General features: G+C 37.4%; 3 protein-coding genes across 3 annotated transcripts; 2 read left to right on the top strand and 1 right to left on the bottom strand.

Annotated features, from left to right (window-relative positions):
* The first annotated feature begins 479 nt into the window (after positions 1-479).
* LOC117614520 (3-ketoacyl-CoA synthase 10) lies at positions 480-4,004 on the top strand. Its single transcript, XM_034343359.1, has 3 exons — positions 480-1,169; positions 1,277-1,905; positions 3,157-4,004. Exons 1-3 carry the CDS (start codon positions 738-740, stop codon positions 3,722-3,724), a joined length of 1,629 nt encoding a protein of 542 aa, XP_034199250.1. The 5' UTR covers positions 480-737; the 3' UTR covers positions 3,725-4,004.
* A 2,864-nt stretch (positions 4,005-6,868) lies between these two features.
* LOC117618231 (probable flavin-containing monooxygenase 1) lies at positions 6,869-9,545 on the top strand. Its single transcript, XM_034347834.1, has 5 exons — positions 6,869-7,345; positions 7,725-7,965; positions 8,450-8,628; positions 8,723-9,072; positions 9,194-9,545. Exons 1-5 carry the CDS (start codon positions 6,869-6,871, stop codon positions 9,543-9,545), a joined length of 1,599 nt encoding a protein of 532 aa, XP_034203725.1.
* Positions 9,546-9,919: 374 nt separating this feature from the next.
* Positions 9,920-15,945, bottom strand: LOC117613834 (transcription factor btd). Its single transcript, XM_034342424.1, has 2 exons — positions 11,274-15,945; positions 9,920-10,485 (listed from the first exon to the last, which is right to left on the bottom strand). Exons 1-2 carry the CDS (start codon positions 12,488-12,490, stop codon positions 10,437-10,439), a joined length of 1,266 nt encoding a protein of 421 aa, XP_034198315.1. The 5' UTR covers positions 12,491-15,945; the 3' UTR covers positions 9,920-10,436.
* Positions 15,946-18,365: the final 2,420 nt, after the last annotated feature.

Below are 18,365 nucleotides of genomic sequence, written 5' to 3'. Positions count from 1 at the left end.
CGACGGCTAACCACCATGCGTACGCTGACGACTGTCCCTACTACAACTCCAGTAAAATAGGTGAGGTATACAGTTTTCTTGTATTTCACGTTTGAATTATATTAGAGATGGAGACGCAGTACCAAAAGAATTGATCAGTATTATTGCCCCAATTGACAGGACATGTAATGTGGTTATCCAATCCAATAAGCATCTTGATCAAAACGTATTCCACATTCCTTCTGTTTTTTCTGAGAGTCTGGTAATTTTGGTCTGCTGTGATTTCATTTCCTTAAGGATAAAATGAAACGAGAACCTGGGTAAATATAGTTGAACGGTGATGATGATGGTAGCTGAACCAAACCAAGCCTGGTAAAGACAGCTAATGGCTTGAAGGCAATCCCTTCAACCACCTCCTTTAATTTCCTTTTTTCGACTCTATTTAATACTCACGAGTCACAAGAAACCCAACAAAGTGTGACATCTTCACTCACATCCATAACCAGAACTAATAAATTCTCCTCAAGATAAGAGAAAAACCAGGAGGAGGAAGAAGAAGACTTACATTTGGACTTGGAATTCACACACCCCAAATTTCATTCCATTAATGAAAAGAATTTAAGGCACTTAAAAGCCCCCAACTAATCCCTCATCTAGTTGGTTCTAGTTGGTGTTTGCATTAACTCTTTTCCACCCACCACCTTTGATGATCATATAAATATTAACCTCCTCATCACATCCCCTCTTCACAAGAATATATGCCAATCCCATCATCCGCCATGGCTAGCGAACGAGATCTCTTGTCCACAGAGATTGTGAACCGTGGGATTGAGTCTTCAGGCCCCAATGCTGGCTCTCTCACGTTCTCAGTCAGAGTCCGAAGGCGGCTGCCGGACTTTCTGCAGTCAGTAAACCTAAAGTATGTGAAGTTGGGCTACCACCACCTCATAAACCATGCCATATACTTGGCCACAATTCCTGTGCTCGTGCTGGTTTTCAGTGCTGAGGTTGGGAGTTTGAGTAAGGAGGAGCTGTGGAAGAAGCTTTGGGACGATGCACGTTATGACCTTGCAACTGTGCTTGGTTTCTTTGGTGTTTTTGTCTTTACTTTGTCTGTCTACTTCATGTCAAGCCCTCGCTCCATCTACCTTGTTGATTTTGCTTGCTATCGCCCTCATGACGACCTTAAGGTTGGTTTGAACTTAATCATATTATTATAGTCACTAATTAAAGCATGTTTATGATGTGGGACAAAAGAATTGATGGGTACACGTTGCTTTGTGATGTTCTTCATTAGGTGTCCAAGGATCAGTTCATAGAGGTAGCACGAAAATCGGGCAAGTTCAATGAGGAAAGCCTAGAATTCCAGAAGAGAATTCTGAACTCATCAGGCCTAGGGGACGAGACATACATCCCAAAATCAGTTATCACGTCGACCGAAAACACGGCAACCATGAAAGAAGGCCGAGCAGAGGCCTCAGCAGTAATGTTTGGGGCACTCGATGAGCTCTTCGAAAAGACCAGGGTCCGTCCGAAGGACATAGGTGTCCTAGTAGTAAACTGCAGCATCTTCAACCCTACGCCATCCTTATCAGCCATGATCATAAACCACTACAAAATGAGAGGCAACATTTTGAGCTACAATCTTGGCGGTATGGGCTGCAGTGCCGGGATCATAGCAGTTGATTTGGCTAGGGACATGCTTCAGGCCCATCCTAATAACTATGCTGTGGTGGTGAGTACTGAGATGGTGGGATATAACTGGTACCCTGGTAGTGACAGGTCCATGCTCATTCCTAATTGCTTTTTCCGCATGGGGTGCTCTGCCGTGCTGCTTTCAAATCGCCGCCGTGATTACCACCGTGCCAAGTACCGGCTAGAACACATCGTTCGTACACATAAAGGCGCCGATGACCGGAGTTTCAGGTTTGCGATTTTCATCTTGCTTGCTTGCAAGTTATTTTTTGCATTTACCGTTGCGAATTTACTTACATAACAAGTCATAATACATTATGCTTCAACATTTACTAAGGGCAACGTTAATAACTACTAGAGAGTTCCCCTTTTGCTGTTTGAAAAGAGAGCTATTAAATTTGGGACCCAAGTTCAATCAAGTAATTGACCTTCATCCCAGAAGATAACAGGGTGAGAGGTTTGGCTCTGGATGTTAGGGTGGTCCATGGACTAGCATTAATTGATTGGCCCATGACAGAATATTTTAGGTTCAACCCGTTAATTTTTTTTGGTACAAGGATAAACGAGAAAGGTACCATGTATCAATTTACAGTATCTAGTTATTGTAAATTAAGTCAACAGATCTAGCCCAGTGAAAAAGAACTTGACTTGCAAACAAGAGTTCTTATGTTCGAACACCATGATATCATTTGTGCGTGTGTAAGAAATCTCCTTCCATATAATTTAAACTATCATTTGTACTCAGTGGCGGATCTATTCATAGGGCAGGAAGGGTGCCCGCCCATCCCAGAGTTTTTTTTAATTTTAAAAACCTACATATGTTATAAGGGCAGCCTCAAATTTAAAAAATTAAAAACTAACCTAATACATATATTGCCCATCCAAGAGAAAGTGGTCCCATATATTTTCTCTCTTCTCTTTTGGCTACATCACATAAGCTTGTTTATCTCTTCTACTCTATAGCAATCCGACGGCAGCAACATCATCTTCTTTCCCCCCTATTTGTTGCATCTTCCTATTATCTTGTCTAGGCAGTGGACAACTTGACTGTATATTTTCCTCTACTTTCTACAAACAAAAGTATTTTCTAATTTTTCTATATCTTTAATTATAGTTTTAATTTAAAATTGAGTATTCTAGGACTTACGTAGGGATTGAATTAAAATTTTGTGATTTTGTGATTTTGTTGAAATTACTTGTGGTTTTTGTTTTTGTTGTTAAGCTTTTATTTATGTATAGATGCATTTAAGGGTAAGACTCATTATGTCTCCATGACTAGATGTATCTTTTTATGCTTATTAATGAAATCCGCTCGTACTGTCGATTTAATATGTAAGTTCTACCCAGTTGACTTTCCAATCCTGGATCGGCCACTGTACTAAAAAAAATTATTGTAAATTAGTGCTTGGTGCAAATTAATCACGACCCTTAATCTATGAACTAACCTAGTAATTAACTCAACTACAACATGTGATGCCACAGGTGTGTGTACCAAGAGGAAGATGAAAATAGATTGAAGGGGCTGAAGATCAGCAAAGAACTAGTGGAAATTGGTGGCGATGCTTTGAAAACCAACATCACAACTTTGGGACCTCTAGTCTTGCCCTTCTCAGAGCAGCTCCTCTTCTTTGCTACATTGGTTTCAAGGCACTTGTTTTCTGGTGGAGGCACTTCACAGCCATCTTTATCGTCGGGGAAGAGGCCATACATCCCCGATTTCAAGCTTGCATTCGAGCGCTTTTGCGTCCATGCAGCGAGCAAGACAGTGCTAGATGAGCTGCAGAAAAACCTTGAGCTTAGTGAGGAGAACATGGAGGCTTCTAGGATGACACTACACCGTTTTGGCAACACGTCAAGCAGCAGCATATGGTATGAGCTGGCTTATTTGGAAGCAAAAGAGAAGGTGAAGAGAGGAGACAGGGTTTGGCAATTGGCATTTGGTTCTGGATTCAAATGCAACAGTCTTGTTTGGCGGTCCATGCGCCGCGTTAGGAAGCCTTCTAGAAATCCATGGCTTGAGTGCATTGAAAGATACCCAGTGAATCTCTAAGCTAAGCTGGAGATAAATGTGTTCTTCTGAGAATTACAAAGGTAGAGAGGCCTAATTTTTCTTGGATGACAGTGATGAGAAGAAGAAGTGACTGTTACAAACTTTCCTTTACAATATTGCATTTGCTTTTTCTTTTTTTTTCTTCTCAATTATCCTTTTGGCTTTTGGTCAGAATTTTAATTAGGATATCGGCAAGTCAGGCATAGTAATGTGCTGCTTCTTTCTTTGTAAAGTAATTAATATGAAGGTATTTGAATTTTGGTACTTCTGAATCTGTTTATAGATGGATCAGTGTTATTTGCACTGCTGCAAAGAAAGTGCATAGTGTCTTGTGGAATGGAACCTTGAATTACTGCAATAAAATTTCCCTTTTGTGTCTGCTTTTGCATACGTTTTAATTATTTAGCTATAGCAAAGCTGTCACGTACGTACCTTTCAAGATATGAGCTTATAAACATCTACTTTTTGTACAAGGAGGGTTGATGGTTGATGGTTGATGCTTTCAAACTTTCCATACTGGTGACAGTTGGCAGTTGAGTGCCATGTGTAAGTCCTTCCGGTTCGAGATTGTGGGTATGTCATGACGTTGGTGGTGAGAGTAGCCAATCTCCCCTTAAATTTTTATTCACATAAAAAATAAATATAAATACATTTATAAATATAAAAAAATAAATAGAAAAGTTACAACTTTCCAAATCTAGCTAGTACTGCTTGGTAGCTAGGTAGTAAAAGCACGAGCTTTTCTATTTATTTTATACAAGCCGAAATGCTCTTAACCACGTGAGCCTCAACCACAAACATTAGAAGCCTATAGAAATCACTCTAACTTTGTGTTAGCATAAAATTAGCTCTTTATCAAAACAAAAAAAAAACACAGAAAATTTCTAAATTTGTGGCTAAACCGTACTTACATGCTTGTTGGACTTTTAATCTGTCCTAGTTGAATCTATTAACCGTTGGAACAAACTAACCAATTTGATTCAATGTTTAAAAGATATGACCTCACTTAATGACCATATATAAAGCCCTCGCTATAGAGTTCTTGTTAATGGGTCTACCCAAGCTTGGGCAGGCCTAATTTTTTATATATTCATTTTTGATCGATTATTTATTTATTTATTTATTTATTTCGAGATTAATCTCCAATAAACTTATGTTCGTAATAATAATCATCGCAGTGAAAGAAAGACAAGAGGAATAACGTAAGTTTTTTAATTTTTTATTTAATAACCATTCAAAATTGTATTTGACCCAAGACATCCTCTGGAGACTACTCGTTGTGTTTCATGCACATTGTTGTACCTTGAATCTGGAAAAATGTATAACAAAGACCAAAAGTTCCCTCGTTTTGAACAAAAACTGAGGGTTAAGGGTGGGAGAGGGATCTTGATTTAAATTTTATTTGGCAAGTGGTTTTTGGGTCAAAAATATAAATCAAACACGTTAATTTCGATCGATGACCCAATTGATGAACTGAGTCAAGTGACCCATAACGCCATCAACCCAAAGGTGTGCTGTGAGAAGTACCAAAATTCTCTACGTATTTTCAAGTCAAATACTTCTTTACTCGGTTTTATTTTTCTGCTTATAAAAAACAAAATAAGTACGTATTTTCAAGTTCTTGACCGAACAGTCGCACAGGACCTAGTACATAGATGGTTGTTGAGAATCCAGGTTAACTGAATTTCCATTACAAAATTCAATAAAAAAGGACATGTAAGAAAAACATGTAAATTTAATCGATTGTAATTGAAGATCCACAATTTTCTTAACCTTAATGTTAAAATTGAGAAACTAGGAGGAAGCGATCTCTTGCAACTCTACTATGATATATGGGGAATCAACATTGATATAGGAGCATACACACTATCTTCATTAACTGGCCTAATTCACATATATCAAATCACACGATCCACATTTCATAATAAGAAAAAGTTATCATGTGATGAGTACAAATTTTGCATTCGATTTAAATTTATATGTTGTCAGATTGATAATTCGAATTATAAAATTAGGTAATATCGTAATTTCATGATAATATTTTGAATATTGCATGATAATTATAGATTGATAGGTGTCCATAAAAAGGATTGGCTGCGTTGACATGCAAGATTAGTTTGACGAAGAATGAGTGGGGCCAAGGCAACGTGCTACACGTAATGGCACATATGACATTGTCATGTGGTCTTTGCCGCGGCAAATTATCCGTACTCGGTTCTACGAAGACGAGTTGGTTTAAATTAAACCCCTATTATTTGACATATAAGATCAATTAGACCGATGATTAGCGAACGCGCCTATCTATTTTCCAATTAAAAAAATATATCAATCATTAAAACAATATGAACACTTTGCTAATTGCTATTAGTGCATGTACTTGTGACATAATTCAGTGAGAGAGGAACAGTGGAACTACCATAATTTTAGATTAATTTAGTGGACTCAGATCTCAAGTTACACATGCATGGTCAACTTGTATATCCATGGGAACACAAGAAGTCAAGCTAGTCTTATGCTAACTAATCGCATATATAAATAGGCTTATGCCTCCCAATTTTCTATTAGTTCATTGATTTTATTTCTTTAAGATTTGCAATCGGAAAATAATGCAAACGTACTAGACGGAGCAAATGTTGCTTTACTCGTGCGCTCCTATATATATCATATAATTTTACTGGTAATCTAATGTACTCATCTTAAACATCAACCGTAACTCAAGTGAAATGAATTCTGAGTATTGCATTCAAATCTTTATTATTATTTTTCAATGACATTCAAAACGGGTGGTGGGAGGGTTGAGTTGTGTGTGTGTGTTTAACCATTGTGCACTACTAAACGCAAAATCATTAATTCATGATTGAAGACAAAGTGAGAAATGAGAGTTTACCAACCGGGTTTTGCAGATTGTACAGATATAAAATAACATAGATTGTTATGGACTTAGGTGTACTGAATCTACCAACAACATTTATAAATATAATTGTAGTTTACAACTAGGGTTAGAAGAAGAAAATGTCAACCTTCCCTCTCCATAAATAGGCCTCATTTCTCAAGTCCATACACATGCAAAAAAACCATTACAAACTCATATATTGTGTTTGCTTATACTCTCCAACTTATAGCTAGCTATATCCAAACATCAAAATGGCTGCTGCTGATAACCAAACCCGCCTTATTCATTCAGTGTCCCAAGTAGGCATCATAGGGGCTGGTATTAGCGGAATTGCTGCAGCCAAACAGCTTTCAGGTCACAGTCCTGTGGTGTTTGAGGCCACTGATTCGATTGGGGGTGTTTGGAAACACTGCTCTTACAATTGTACCAAACTCCAAACCCCTCGATGCGATTTCCAGTTTTCTGACTACCCTTGGGCTGAGAGGGACAATTCAAGCTTCCCTTCTCACGTTGAGGTCTTGGATTATTTGTATGGCTATGCCACACACTTTGACGTGTTGAAGTATGTCAAGTTTGAGTCCAGGGTGGTGGAAATACGTTATGTTGGTAATGATCAAGCTACCCAGCTGCCTGTGAGTTTGAAATCCGGGCAGTATGGGAGTCTTTTGACCGGCCATCCTGTTTGGGAGGTCGCCGTTCAGACGTCCGGAGATCCAAACACCATTCAGGTTGTTTTTTCCTGAAAATTGGGCTTTACACAACTTTTATTTTAGTCACCATCTTCTTTCATGCATGCTTATTGTCTTTATGATAAAGTTTGCATGACTTTAATTATGTTTTGATATATTTATTGGTAACATCTTTCGGTTAAAATTCATCTAGACATTCTTATATAAGATATATCATCAGCAATACGGTCAATAAATTAATGTTATATGTTTCGAATTGCATGTTATGGGTATGGGACATACTATAAAATCTATTTTTTTTTTTTTTTACGCATAGTTGTATTTGTGATGTGAAAATTAACGACAAATATGACATTAAGTCATAAATATGTAAACTTTTTAGTTGGTTTGTTAACTAATACTTGTTTGGATTTTGCAGTGGTATGCATTCGAGTTTATTGTGATTTGCATTGGGAAATATGGAGACATACCAAGAATGCCAAGTTTCCCGCGCAACAAAGGTCAAGAAGTATTTCAAGGCAAAGTCTTGCACTCCATGGATTACTCTAAGCTTGACAACGAAGCCGCTCGTGAGCTCCTCAAGGGCAAGAAGGTTGCAATTATTGGCTACAAGAAGTCAGGCATTGATTTGGCTATGGAGTGCGCCGAGGCAAACCAAGGTATATTTATTTTAAAAAAATCTCATCCTAAATCCTAATTAGTGATATTAATAATGCTAAAAACAAAAAATAAACCCACTTAAGGGGACAGAATGGTCAAACTGGTGGGAACTGTCAGTCTGAAAAGTGGCATTAGCAGCATAGATTATATATTAAACTCAGTTGACCACACGTTATCAGTATATTACCAATTATAGCTTGCTTTGTGCTTTAGCAACAACTTAATTAGCCAAAATTAGCATCAATTTGTAGCACATCATGATCACTTAGCCAAGCCAACGAGACCCAGCCCACTCAAAAAAGGCCTTGACTCACAGACTATAGTGGTTTCAAATTCAAATCCCTATGACACTTTAGTAGTGTGTATGTGAGAAACACTCTCTCCCTTATAATTTAAACTATCGTTTGTATTAAAAAAAAATATAGCAAATGATCAAGTGGAGATTTAAAACATAAATTGACATTTTTCTTTGGTCAATTCAAGGACCCGATGGGCAAGCATGCACAATGGTGATAAGGAATTTGCATTGGACTGTTCCATCTTACTGGATTTGGGGACTTCCATTTTTCCTGTTTTATTCAACAAGGTCTTCTCAGTTCCTACATGAAAGGCCAAACCAGAGCTTGTTCAGAGCCCTGCTTTGCCTTCTTTCATCCCCTATGGTAAATTCATATTTATCTCTTAAATTCTTATACTAATTATACATTGTTCAAAGGCAAAACTCAAACTTGGGTACTCTTTTTTCTTCATGAATAGAGGATGGCAATTTCCAAGTTCATAGAGTCATATTTGGTGTGGAAGCTTCCACTTGTGAAGTATGGACTGAAACCAGATCACCCATTTGTGGAGGACTATGCTTCTTGCCAGATGGCTATTTTGCCTGAGAGTTTTTTTGCTGAGGCAGACAAGGGTAAAATATTGTTCAAAAGGTCACCAAAGTGGTGGTTTTGGAACGGAGGAATTGAGTTTGAAGACAACACCAAATTGGAGGTTGATGTTGTGCTTCTTGCCACTGGCTATGAGGGAAAGAAGAAGCTCCAATCTGTGTTACCTGAGCCTTTCCGCAGTCTCGTGGTTGACTCTTCCGGGACAATGCCTCTATACAGGTATGATACGTTGTCAAACTGTCAATTTGAAACGAGCATAATAGTTTAATAATAAGCCAAAGTTGTATGTACCCTTAGAATTCTTAACTGATTATATGAATGATTGCACATGTTATTTCAGGGGTACGATCCATCCATTGATTCCCAACATGGCATTTGTGGGGTTCATAGAGAGTGTTTCTAACCTGCACACAGCAGAGTTGAGGAGCAAATGGCTAGCAAGACTAGTTGACAATGAATTCAAGCTTCCCACTGTCCAAGAAATGCTTGACCAGATCAGCAGAGAGATGGAGGTGATGAAGAAGACGACCCGGTTTTACAAGAGACACTGCATTTCCACTTTCAGCATCAACCACAGCGATGAGATATGCGAGGAGATGGGATGGAAGTATTGGAGGAAGGACAACTGGTTTTCAGAAGCCTTTAGCCCCTATAACAGCCGAGACTATTGCGAAGAAGAAAACGATAATTAAATTCAAGAAGTGTAATTTGCGTTGCGCTACGAGGAAGTTTATTTTGGAGTGCAAATATCGATTCCCTTGAATTTTATTATAGTAATTAACCTTACCTATTTGTATGTTTGGGGACTTACGCTATTATGCACCCCATTTGCTGATCTATGCATTTCTTTTCCATATTCATATCATTCATAATCTGTGTTAAGCTGTTTGATCAATAAAGTAATAAATTTGTGAAATTGAAATCTTATGCCCTGAAGATGGAGATTTTGCCCCTTTGTTAAGGTTGAACAGAAGTGAAGCTTCACATGTTTTTTTATATTTTTTTATTCTATAATAAAGACACAAAAAGCATATTCTACTTATAAGAATAAATTTAAGAAAAATAATTGTATGGAACACTGTGAGTTACATTATTTATAATTTGTCCTGCAAATGTGGTTCAAATTCAATCCACATGAACTCTGCTTAAAGAACAGAAATACAACTAGGAGAGCCAAATTGTGAGTCCTCATCACAATTTTTATTTGTAGAAGCAGACAAAATTCTCAAATTCTTATTTTTTTTTTCTCATCAATCATTGACTGAAAGCTGTATGATAGAAATCAAATATTCTCAAATATCATATGAAGCAAATCCCTGAAACTTAAAAATATTGAGGAAAGCTTTGTAAAAGTTTCTCAATCTATCAAGCTGAGAAAGGAGACAAGGCACACTCCCTTCTCTTCCTTCATTATTTTCCTCTATCGCCTGCCTGCTATATATTTTTTGCAAGCCTTTATTATGTCCTCAAAGATGAAAAGGAAACTAGAAGAAAAAGAAAAGAAAAAATATTTAAAGAATTAATAAAGAAAGAACAAGAGCCAAAGATTTGATTCACTAAAAAAACATCAATCCTTGTCATGCTCAAGCTAACCACTCCCCATCAATACCTTCAATTTCTCCAATGTCCATGCTGTATGTCACAAATTTACAAGGGAAAAACAAGGCAAAGAAATTAATATTAGTAATCTATCATTTTGTAAGTAAACAATAAACAATTCAAATAATTTTTTTATAAAATAAAATAAAATCCTCTGAGTTAGTCAAACTAAGGCAGTTTTTACAGAAAAGCCCATGAAAAGCTGACATGGGCATGTAGACCTACACGATGTGTTTTACAAAAAATTTAATTGGGCCGAGCCTCAAATTTGATAATTTTGTATCCTTGGGCTTTAATACTCAACGATCTTGAGGCAGAAAAGAAAGAAAGAAAAAAAAAACCGATGCATGCGTGTGAGAAATCTCATTCCTTTATAATTTAAATTATTTTTTATTTAGACTATCGCCTGTAACAAAAATATATATACCTATCAGCTAAAGCTTCTTACTGTCAAAAATGGAACTTACAGAGGTCTAAACACAGCTCTCAGCTGTAAAAAGAGAAGCTGAAGAGACAACCAAAGTAATGGCCACACTCTCATGGCGTCCCACGTATTATAATGGCTAGCTCTATTGGGTCCAGGTACCATTGCACTAATGACAATAAAGACTATGGCAACTGGTGAGGTTCAAAAAATCAATTACTAATTTTCAGTAAAAGACAAAAAGAAACAGATTCTAATGATGCAATCACACATAATATTTTCAATTCAGAAGAAAATAACAGATTGGTGATGAAAGAAAATAGCTGCTCCTTATGGTACCAGGAAAAAAAGGGCCATGGAACAAGAAACAATTTTCTGAGTTTGCTTGGGGTCTTACCAAGGCAAGGCAGGATCTTGAAAATAGTCCTCTGAGTAGTAATCATTCAAATGATGTTGAAAACAGCTCTCATTTGCACTCAACCAGGCTGGAAATTCCATGGCTTCATCAAATGGATGGTACCACACATTATCATCTTCAGGCTTGCCTTCTGGACCCCCAAGTTCCATGGTCTTCAAGAACTTAAACCACCATGCTGACGTTACCAAATTCATGGTGTCATTCCATTCCATCTGGTGTTGCTCTCCTATTGATCTGATCTCTGCCATCTCCTCATCATCCATTGCTGCATGCAAGCCTCCTCCACCACTGATTGTGATGCCAGAGTCAGTGACATCAGTCACTGCAGGAGCCTCCACTTCCATCTGTGAAATTGCAGCTGAGCCAGGAATTTCCTGATCAGTAGCAACAGAGAGACCTGGGGAAGAAGATGATGATGGAGATGAGGCTGAGGTTGAGTAAAATGGTGGGCTGTTGCTGCTGTGGTAAAGGGTAGTGTTTATATTGTTGAAATCTTGAAAATTGAGGTTCAGGCCAAGAGTCTGGTTTGGAAGTGTGAAATCAAAATTTTCAGGTGGAAGAGCAATTGTGGAAGCAGTCCAGGAATATGGATTTGGAACAGAGGGATATTGATGATGAGAAAAGTCAGATGGGAAGGGCAGAGTTTCAGGATAATTGGCTGTGCTTGATGGGTAAATTCTAGGATTTCTCCTAGATTTAGTTCTCCCTTCTTGTTCAAAACAAGGGTGGGGCTGAGGCTGCAATTGTTGTGATTGTGGCTGTTGCTCTTGGTCCTGATGTTGTTGTTGCTGTTGTTCACTGGCTTGTTTCATAGCTGCCCTATGAAACTTGAGGGCAGTAACAATCTCTCTCCTAGCCTCAGCCATATTTAGAAGCCTCTCTTGGTAAGGCCTGCTTGTGTGAAGCCTCCGCCTCACTTGTTTTTTGTGTTGTTGGGGCTGGTGGGGTTGCTGTGTATGTTGTTGGGTTTCAATAAAACCTTCACCAAATTTGGCCATGTTTTGGTTGGGCAAAGCATCACAGTCTAGGTCCTTATTGGGGTTCATGGGGTCTTTGGTTCTTGAAGAGGTGAGCTGTTTCACTAGGCTACGGATGTAAGCACCAGAGAGATGATGAGGCTCCTCTTTGAGCTTACTGAGTTTACCTAATTCCATTAAGTCTTTGGTCTCTTGCTTTGAGGATCGACCCTGCCTCATCTCTCTTTCTCTCTCTCAATTTTGGTGTAACTGGAATGTAGAAAGAGGTGGGTGGGTTGGGAGAATCATGGGGTTTTCCTGTATTCTGAAGAACAAAGTACACTGCAGATAAGCACAGGTTGATCTCCGGAGGGCCTCTTGGGTGTTATAAATAGCTGGGGACAGTCTAGGGTTTTTAAATTTTTTTGGATTTTTCTCTGATTTGGCAAACCTCATTTGTTACAGTTTTATTACAAGCTTTAAATGGGCAGTTAGGAAGGTTGACCTTAATAAAAGTTTTCCTTCTTTTATTCAACTGTAATTAGCACTAAAGAGACATGTTAGCCTCTTTTTGAAGAACAAAACTTCCTATTGCCTGCAGATCTTCAGAAAAAAAAAAAAAAACAAAGCTTTCTCTTCCCCCTGCCTGAACTAAAAATAGGAAAACACTCTGGTTCTAATCTTAATAAGGCTTGTCTACTTCAAAAAATGACTTTATATAATGAAAATTCTGCTCGTAAGTAGGCTAGAAGTCTTAAGTGACATAACGGTGACAAACTAAGTAGCTCATGAATTTTAGCTCAAGTGACATGAAATTAATAGAAGTACGATAAATATCTTATAGTTGAATCATCGTAAAGAAAAAAGAATGAAAAACAATCAAGTTCTATAAGGTTTGTTACTTCACCAATTGACTTTATATAAGGCGAATTCAATTGGTAAGTAGGGCATAAGTCTTGCCTTAAGTGACATAACACGGTGTTTAAATTAAGTAGTTCGTGAATTTTAACTCAAGTGACATGAAATTTATAGAATTAAAATTATATCCTACATTCAAATCACCACAAAGAAAAAAGAAAGAAAAATATTAAACATGCGTGCTCTCATTTAATTCAGTATTAAGCATGCGTGTTCTCATTTAATTCAGTACTAAAATAGAGTCAACCAACTCATGGTAAATGGATAAAGCCTAACAGAACAAAGTCTAGTGTGAAAACTAATGCCATACAACTTCAACCATATCTTTTGTGCAATGATATTTGCCGTGTACAACTAGGACATTATTCAACATAGCCTGCTCGCTGAAAATATTTACTTTTCTCAAATTGATTCTTAGATATTTTGGAAGATTGTCCATGTAAAACGATAACAGATGGAGTTGGCATGCATGCAACACCAGGACATAAATTCACCCAATATATGTGTAAGCCACAGCTCACAGTCACCCCTTAAACAATTGTTGTATAACGTGTGCCAATAAATATGCCTAGCAGGAAATAAGAAGTGTACTGCTTAGCTTATATCATACACCAGCAACAAGAAAATGAAAAAAAAACACACACATACATACACACAGAAATTCAATTGATAGCAGTAATTTTCCTTCAAATACTGGATGATCTTTGGGGTTTCAATTTTCTGATCGACTGGTAAGTAATTACTCAAGACAGAGAGGACATTTGAGGCATAAAAAAATTGAATATGGTGTTCTAGTATGTTGTCCGTAAGTAAAACGGGACCAGGCTCTAAAAACGTCAGCAAAAGCCTACAATGGACTGACAGAAGAATCCCCATTACTGCTGTGACCTTCTATTATAAATTCTAGTTTTAGTGAGAAAAGGAAACCATCCAAATGTTCTGTTTAAACAAGTTGTTCAAAAGGATTTGAGTCTGTTGATGAAACAAAGAACTTGGACCTTTTGGCTTTTTGCAAAGGCATTCCACAGCATGTTAAAGACAGAAATGCTCCATACCGTCCACCTTCTCTCTCCCTCAAGCCCTTTCCCTCAAATTATTAGTTTTTTTCTTTTCTTTTCTTGTTTCCCTTTCCTTTTGTTACTGCCTTTTCTAATCTACTTTTTCACTGCCATTCTTTAATCTAATTGGTGGTGACAGAGGCATGGCTCATAGCAGAGTTTACAGGAAGCAATGATAGTGAAAATGATGTCTAGAGAAGATAATAACTTGCTTGTGTATGCATAAACAAATCAAGAATGGATCTTAGGATAAATAAACTGACCTAAAACAGAAATTCATGCAGACAATGTCTGTTCTAATCTAAATACCGTGGTGCAGATTGGGGGCAAATTTTTTTAGCACTAGAAGTTATATAATGGTTGAATCAATCCCCAAAGAAAGGGAAAACACCATCATAGCTGTTCAAATAGTTCCATGCATTATTTGACTCTGTCAGAAATGTCTGCTTAGACTATATGCAGAGCAACATTGTAAACAGGTAGTGTGGCAGCAAGTTTCATCTAAATTTTCAAGACTGAAAACCAATAACTCTCTAATCTGTTAGCTAAATAAAAGTAGAAGTCTTTAATTATGCCAAAGACACAGTGTTACAACAACTGAACTTTTTTATTTTTTACAAGAGAATTTTGTTTTATTTCATGATTGGAACATAGCCAAGTCTGTTGCCATAAAAGAATTTAGAAAAGAAAAAAAATCCAAACAAACATAGGGCAGAATGGATGGGAGGAAAACATATAACCAGCTACGCAAGCACTCACGTCACAAAATAAAATAATCATTTCAATAGGAGGTATGAATGAGTTTACCATTTTCCCAAACAAAGTTGCAAATCTTTAACTCAGTGGCTAATGTTGAATAAGTAAAGCCTCTAACTTGAACAAATAGCCCACCAGAGAAAATCAATAGAAGCTACACATACAAAACCAACTCAATCTTGGAGCAATAAGCAGACAGATATACCAGCAAATTCTCAACCAAGCAGAAACATTTAGAAGGAAAAATTTACATGAAATTCTGTGTAACTTAGAAGGACAACAGCAGATGATTTACAAGTGTACAGGACATGAATTGGATTTAAAAATGAAGAATAAAATAATGGATAAATGCATAATATATATAAGTAGAACGTATGAAAGAGGGAGAGAGAGAGAGAGAGAGAAAACAGGCCTCTTTTTTCTGCGGTGTCTGTGGATAACATCAAAGTTGAATGGATGGATGGATGGATGCATGTGGGCTTTTGATTACTGATGAGTTTTTTTCTCTGATAAAACCAAAACCAAGCAGCCACATGCCACCAATCCCTTTGCTTAGCAGCAGCAGGTGCAGCTGTGTCTTGATCTTCAAGATAAAATAACCAACAGATGGCTTTTGACGAATCGCATTCACCCACCAATCCCATCCCAACCCAACCGCCTCAAATCTCATCCCTCTCTCTCTCTCTCTCTCTCTCTCTCTCTCTCTCTCTGTGGATTCCATTCACATTTCTCACCACTGAGAACAATAAAAATTAAAACTTTCTCTATAAGTAGAGCCTCAATAGTAACATGAGCTCCCAAGTTTTCAGTTTTTACACCAAAGAAACTTGCACTCGCACAATCCATTCATGTCACTGTTGTCCGTCTTCTTAGCCACTGCAGAAGAGGCCTTCGCTTGCGTGCCCTGCTCTGGTCGTGCCCTTTTCTCTCTGCTCTCATTATCCTGTATTAACACAAAAAATTCACGAGTATATAAATATGTTTATATATAAAAACAAACAATTGCTTCCAAATCTGAATTAGGCAGACACCACGCAGGACTTAGACTAATCAATGCACGTACTGCCTAGTGTCCAGTAGTAGTAAATAAGGACCCTACTGCAACTGCCTTCTAACCAGTAGTTGCAAATTTGTTTTCCATAATATTTTGCACAATTCACAACACTCTTTTTAGAAATGAACCCAGAAATTTTTTACGTGTACCATGTAAACTAGCTGGATATAATTAAGGCAGCAAAAAATGTTAGTTGCAACTTGCAATCATCTATTCAAATGCGCGTAGTGAGAAGCACAATTTGTTCTTATACAAGAACGTGACTTCAAAATATGGTTTAAAAGTTAAAAAAGGAAGGCCTGTTTTACTATATTTTATTTCTTTTCCACGAAGAAAGGATGGTGATACTGTTCATTTTGGAAAAAAATTCCCAGCTTAAAAGAGCGGTGGGACCGCCTGTGGAGACTGACGGACATGATGTGACGGGTCGTAATCAAACGGCTATTTTCCACTACGGGTGAGGATGCCACGTGGGCTGAGGTCCAAGGCTCCAATCAGAGCAAGGTTGCCACGTGGGAAGCCACGAAAGGAACCAGAAATAGGCAGCAACTGCTCCTGGCCCACCCGGCCCAAAAAGCCTGCGCCTTCCATAAATAACCCATTTTTACCATCATAGATTTTAAACCAAAAAAATGTAACGGAAATGCTTTTTTATTTTGTGGAATAAACGAAGAAGATTCTTTTTTACTCTTAATAAAATAAAAAGAAAATATGTGAACGAAATTCAGTTATTATTGTAAATCATAAATTAATGGGTAACGTTGCATTGTCAATTTGGAAATTTAACGAAACCAGGCAAGAAAGAATCCATTGAAACTTGAGGACGATTGTCGACGGCCAACACATTCTCCATTTATTCAACATTTTTATAATATATGTGGATCAAAAACCAATTTTAGTGATTGGTTGATATTGTTTATGCTTTTATCACAAACTAAAATAGAAGTCTAAAAGCGGATGTAAGTTAGGTCAATAATCAATTAGCTTTCGCACTGGAGTTGGATTATCTTTCTTGTAATTAGAATATCGTTTTGTCAAAATAAAAAAAGAAGGCTTAAAATAGTCCCAATTGCAATTGGTATTGAATGTGGTAATAAAATTGAAAGTTGTCATTTATTGGGCTTAGGCAGGCAGGGACCTCAGAGAGAGAAAGAGAGGCTGCAGCTAGTTGAGCTAGGGCTAGAGCTCTTCATTAGACACAGAGTTTGGTCACTTTCCGTTATAAGTGAGGGTGGCGGTGGACCATAACATTTTTAATCTGCCACCAACACCACTGAGTCACTGAGCCAAAAGAAACAAGGCCCCAAAACCCAAAGGGTAGAGAGAGAGAGAGAGAGAGAGAGAGAGAGAGAGAGACTGTTTCAATAAAGAAAATCAGGAAAAAAAAAGCATCTAAATTCAAAGAAGCAGCTAACTTTGGTAGGTCATGGTTTCAAATGACACAAGTTGTAACCAATAAAAACCAAGGAAAGGAGAGAGGGAGAGCCATATATGATTATGATTACGAGAGGTCCACAACAAAACAACAGATGAAGCATAACTTCCCATTCACATTCATATTTATCTACTTATCCATCACCATCGATCATTCATCGTTATCATCATCTAAATCTAAATCTAAATCTTGATGAAAAGTTACAAACAAAAATAACTTGCCGTTTTCTTTTAACAAGATTGAGATGAATTATTATGAGCTAGCTAGCTACATATTTTCCTTTTTTCTTTTTTGAGTCAATTAAATGCAGGCACATGAGAATAGTTGGTGGTGACATGCATGCAAATGTATCAGAAGGTGCATGCATAATTAAAACCAAACAATGGGGGGCTACCCTCAAGTTGGAAACTCGGAAATATGTCAAATTAATCTCGCTAGTGTTATAAAAATAATTCGAGTATTAAAACTATCATTTAATATTGGGAGTGAAATTGTATTTGCTTTTGTGGTTTTTGCATTGATAGAATTTTATCTCAAATTTCTCACTCTCTTTTCTTCTCTCAATTTAGTGTGTTATCACTTCTCGTTTCTTCTCTCTTCCTAGCAATGAAGAGATGAAGCCTTTAAATAGGCTGAAGCACCCGTGATGTGCGGTTGGTTACAAGGGAAGGTTGCAAACAAATTCATTCATTATTTTCTTCTTTTCTTTATGTGGGCTCCACCACGTTCTTTACAACACTCCCTCTTGGAGACCACACGTCCTTTGATTGGTTGCCTCATTTAAACCTTGCTTGGAAAAACCTAGTAGGAAAAAAAACCTAAGCGAAGAGGAAAGAGTACAACTTCATTTGGGATATAAAAACAAAGTTAAATGCGCTCATGTTGCCTCGTTAA

The sequence above is a fragment of the Prunus dulcis genome, chromosome 1 (assembly GCF_902201215.1).
Source record: "Prunus dulcis chromosome 1, ALMONDv2, whole genome shotgun sequence".
Classification (NCBI taxonomy): domain Eukaryota; kingdom Viridiplantae; phylum Streptophyta; class Magnoliopsida; order Rosales; family Rosaceae; genus Prunus; species Prunus dulcis.
The sequence above is the reverse complement of the archived record's forward strand: the minus strand, read 5'-3'. Positions and strand labels throughout refer to the sequence as shown.

What these genes read in the sequence shown, in the direction of transcription:
- LOC117614520 (XM_034343359.1), top strand. Translation starts at nt 738, where the DNA reads ATGCCAATCCCATCATCCGCCATGGCTAGCGAACGAGATCTCTTGTCC. An exon ending in GCCCTCATGACGACCTTAAG is followed by an intron (nt 1,170 to 1,276) that starts GTTGGTTTGAAC and finishes GTTCTTCATTAG; the next exon opens with GTGTCCAAGGATCAGTTCAT. An exon ending in GCCGATGACCGGAGTTTCAG is followed by an intron (nt 1,906 to 3,156) that starts GTTTGCGATTTT and finishes GTGATGCCACAG; the next exon opens with GTGTGTGTACCAAGAGGAAG.
- LOC117618231 (XM_034347834.1), top strand. Translation starts at nt 6,869, where the DNA reads ATGGCTGCTGCTGATAACCAAACCCGCCTTATTCATTCAGTGTCCCAA. An exon ending in GCCTTCTTTCATCCCCTATG is followed by an intron (nt 8,629 to 8,722) that starts GTAAATTCATAT and finishes CTTCATGAATAG; the next exon opens with AGGATGGCAATTTCCAAGTT. An exon ending in GGGACAATGCCTCTATACAG is followed by an intron (nt 9,073 to 9,193) that starts GTATGATACGTT and finishes ATGTTATTTCAG; the next exon opens with GGGTACGATCCATCCATTGA.
- LOC117613834 (XM_034342424.1), bottom strand. Translation starts at nt 12,490, where the DNA reads ATGAGGCAGGGTCGATCCTCAAAGCAAGAGACCAAAGACTTAATGGAA. An exon ending in CAAGATCCTGCCTTGCCTTG is followed by an intron (nt 10,486 to 11,273) that starts GTAAGACCCCAA and finishes TGTGACATACAG; the next exon opens with CATGGACATTGGAGAAATTG.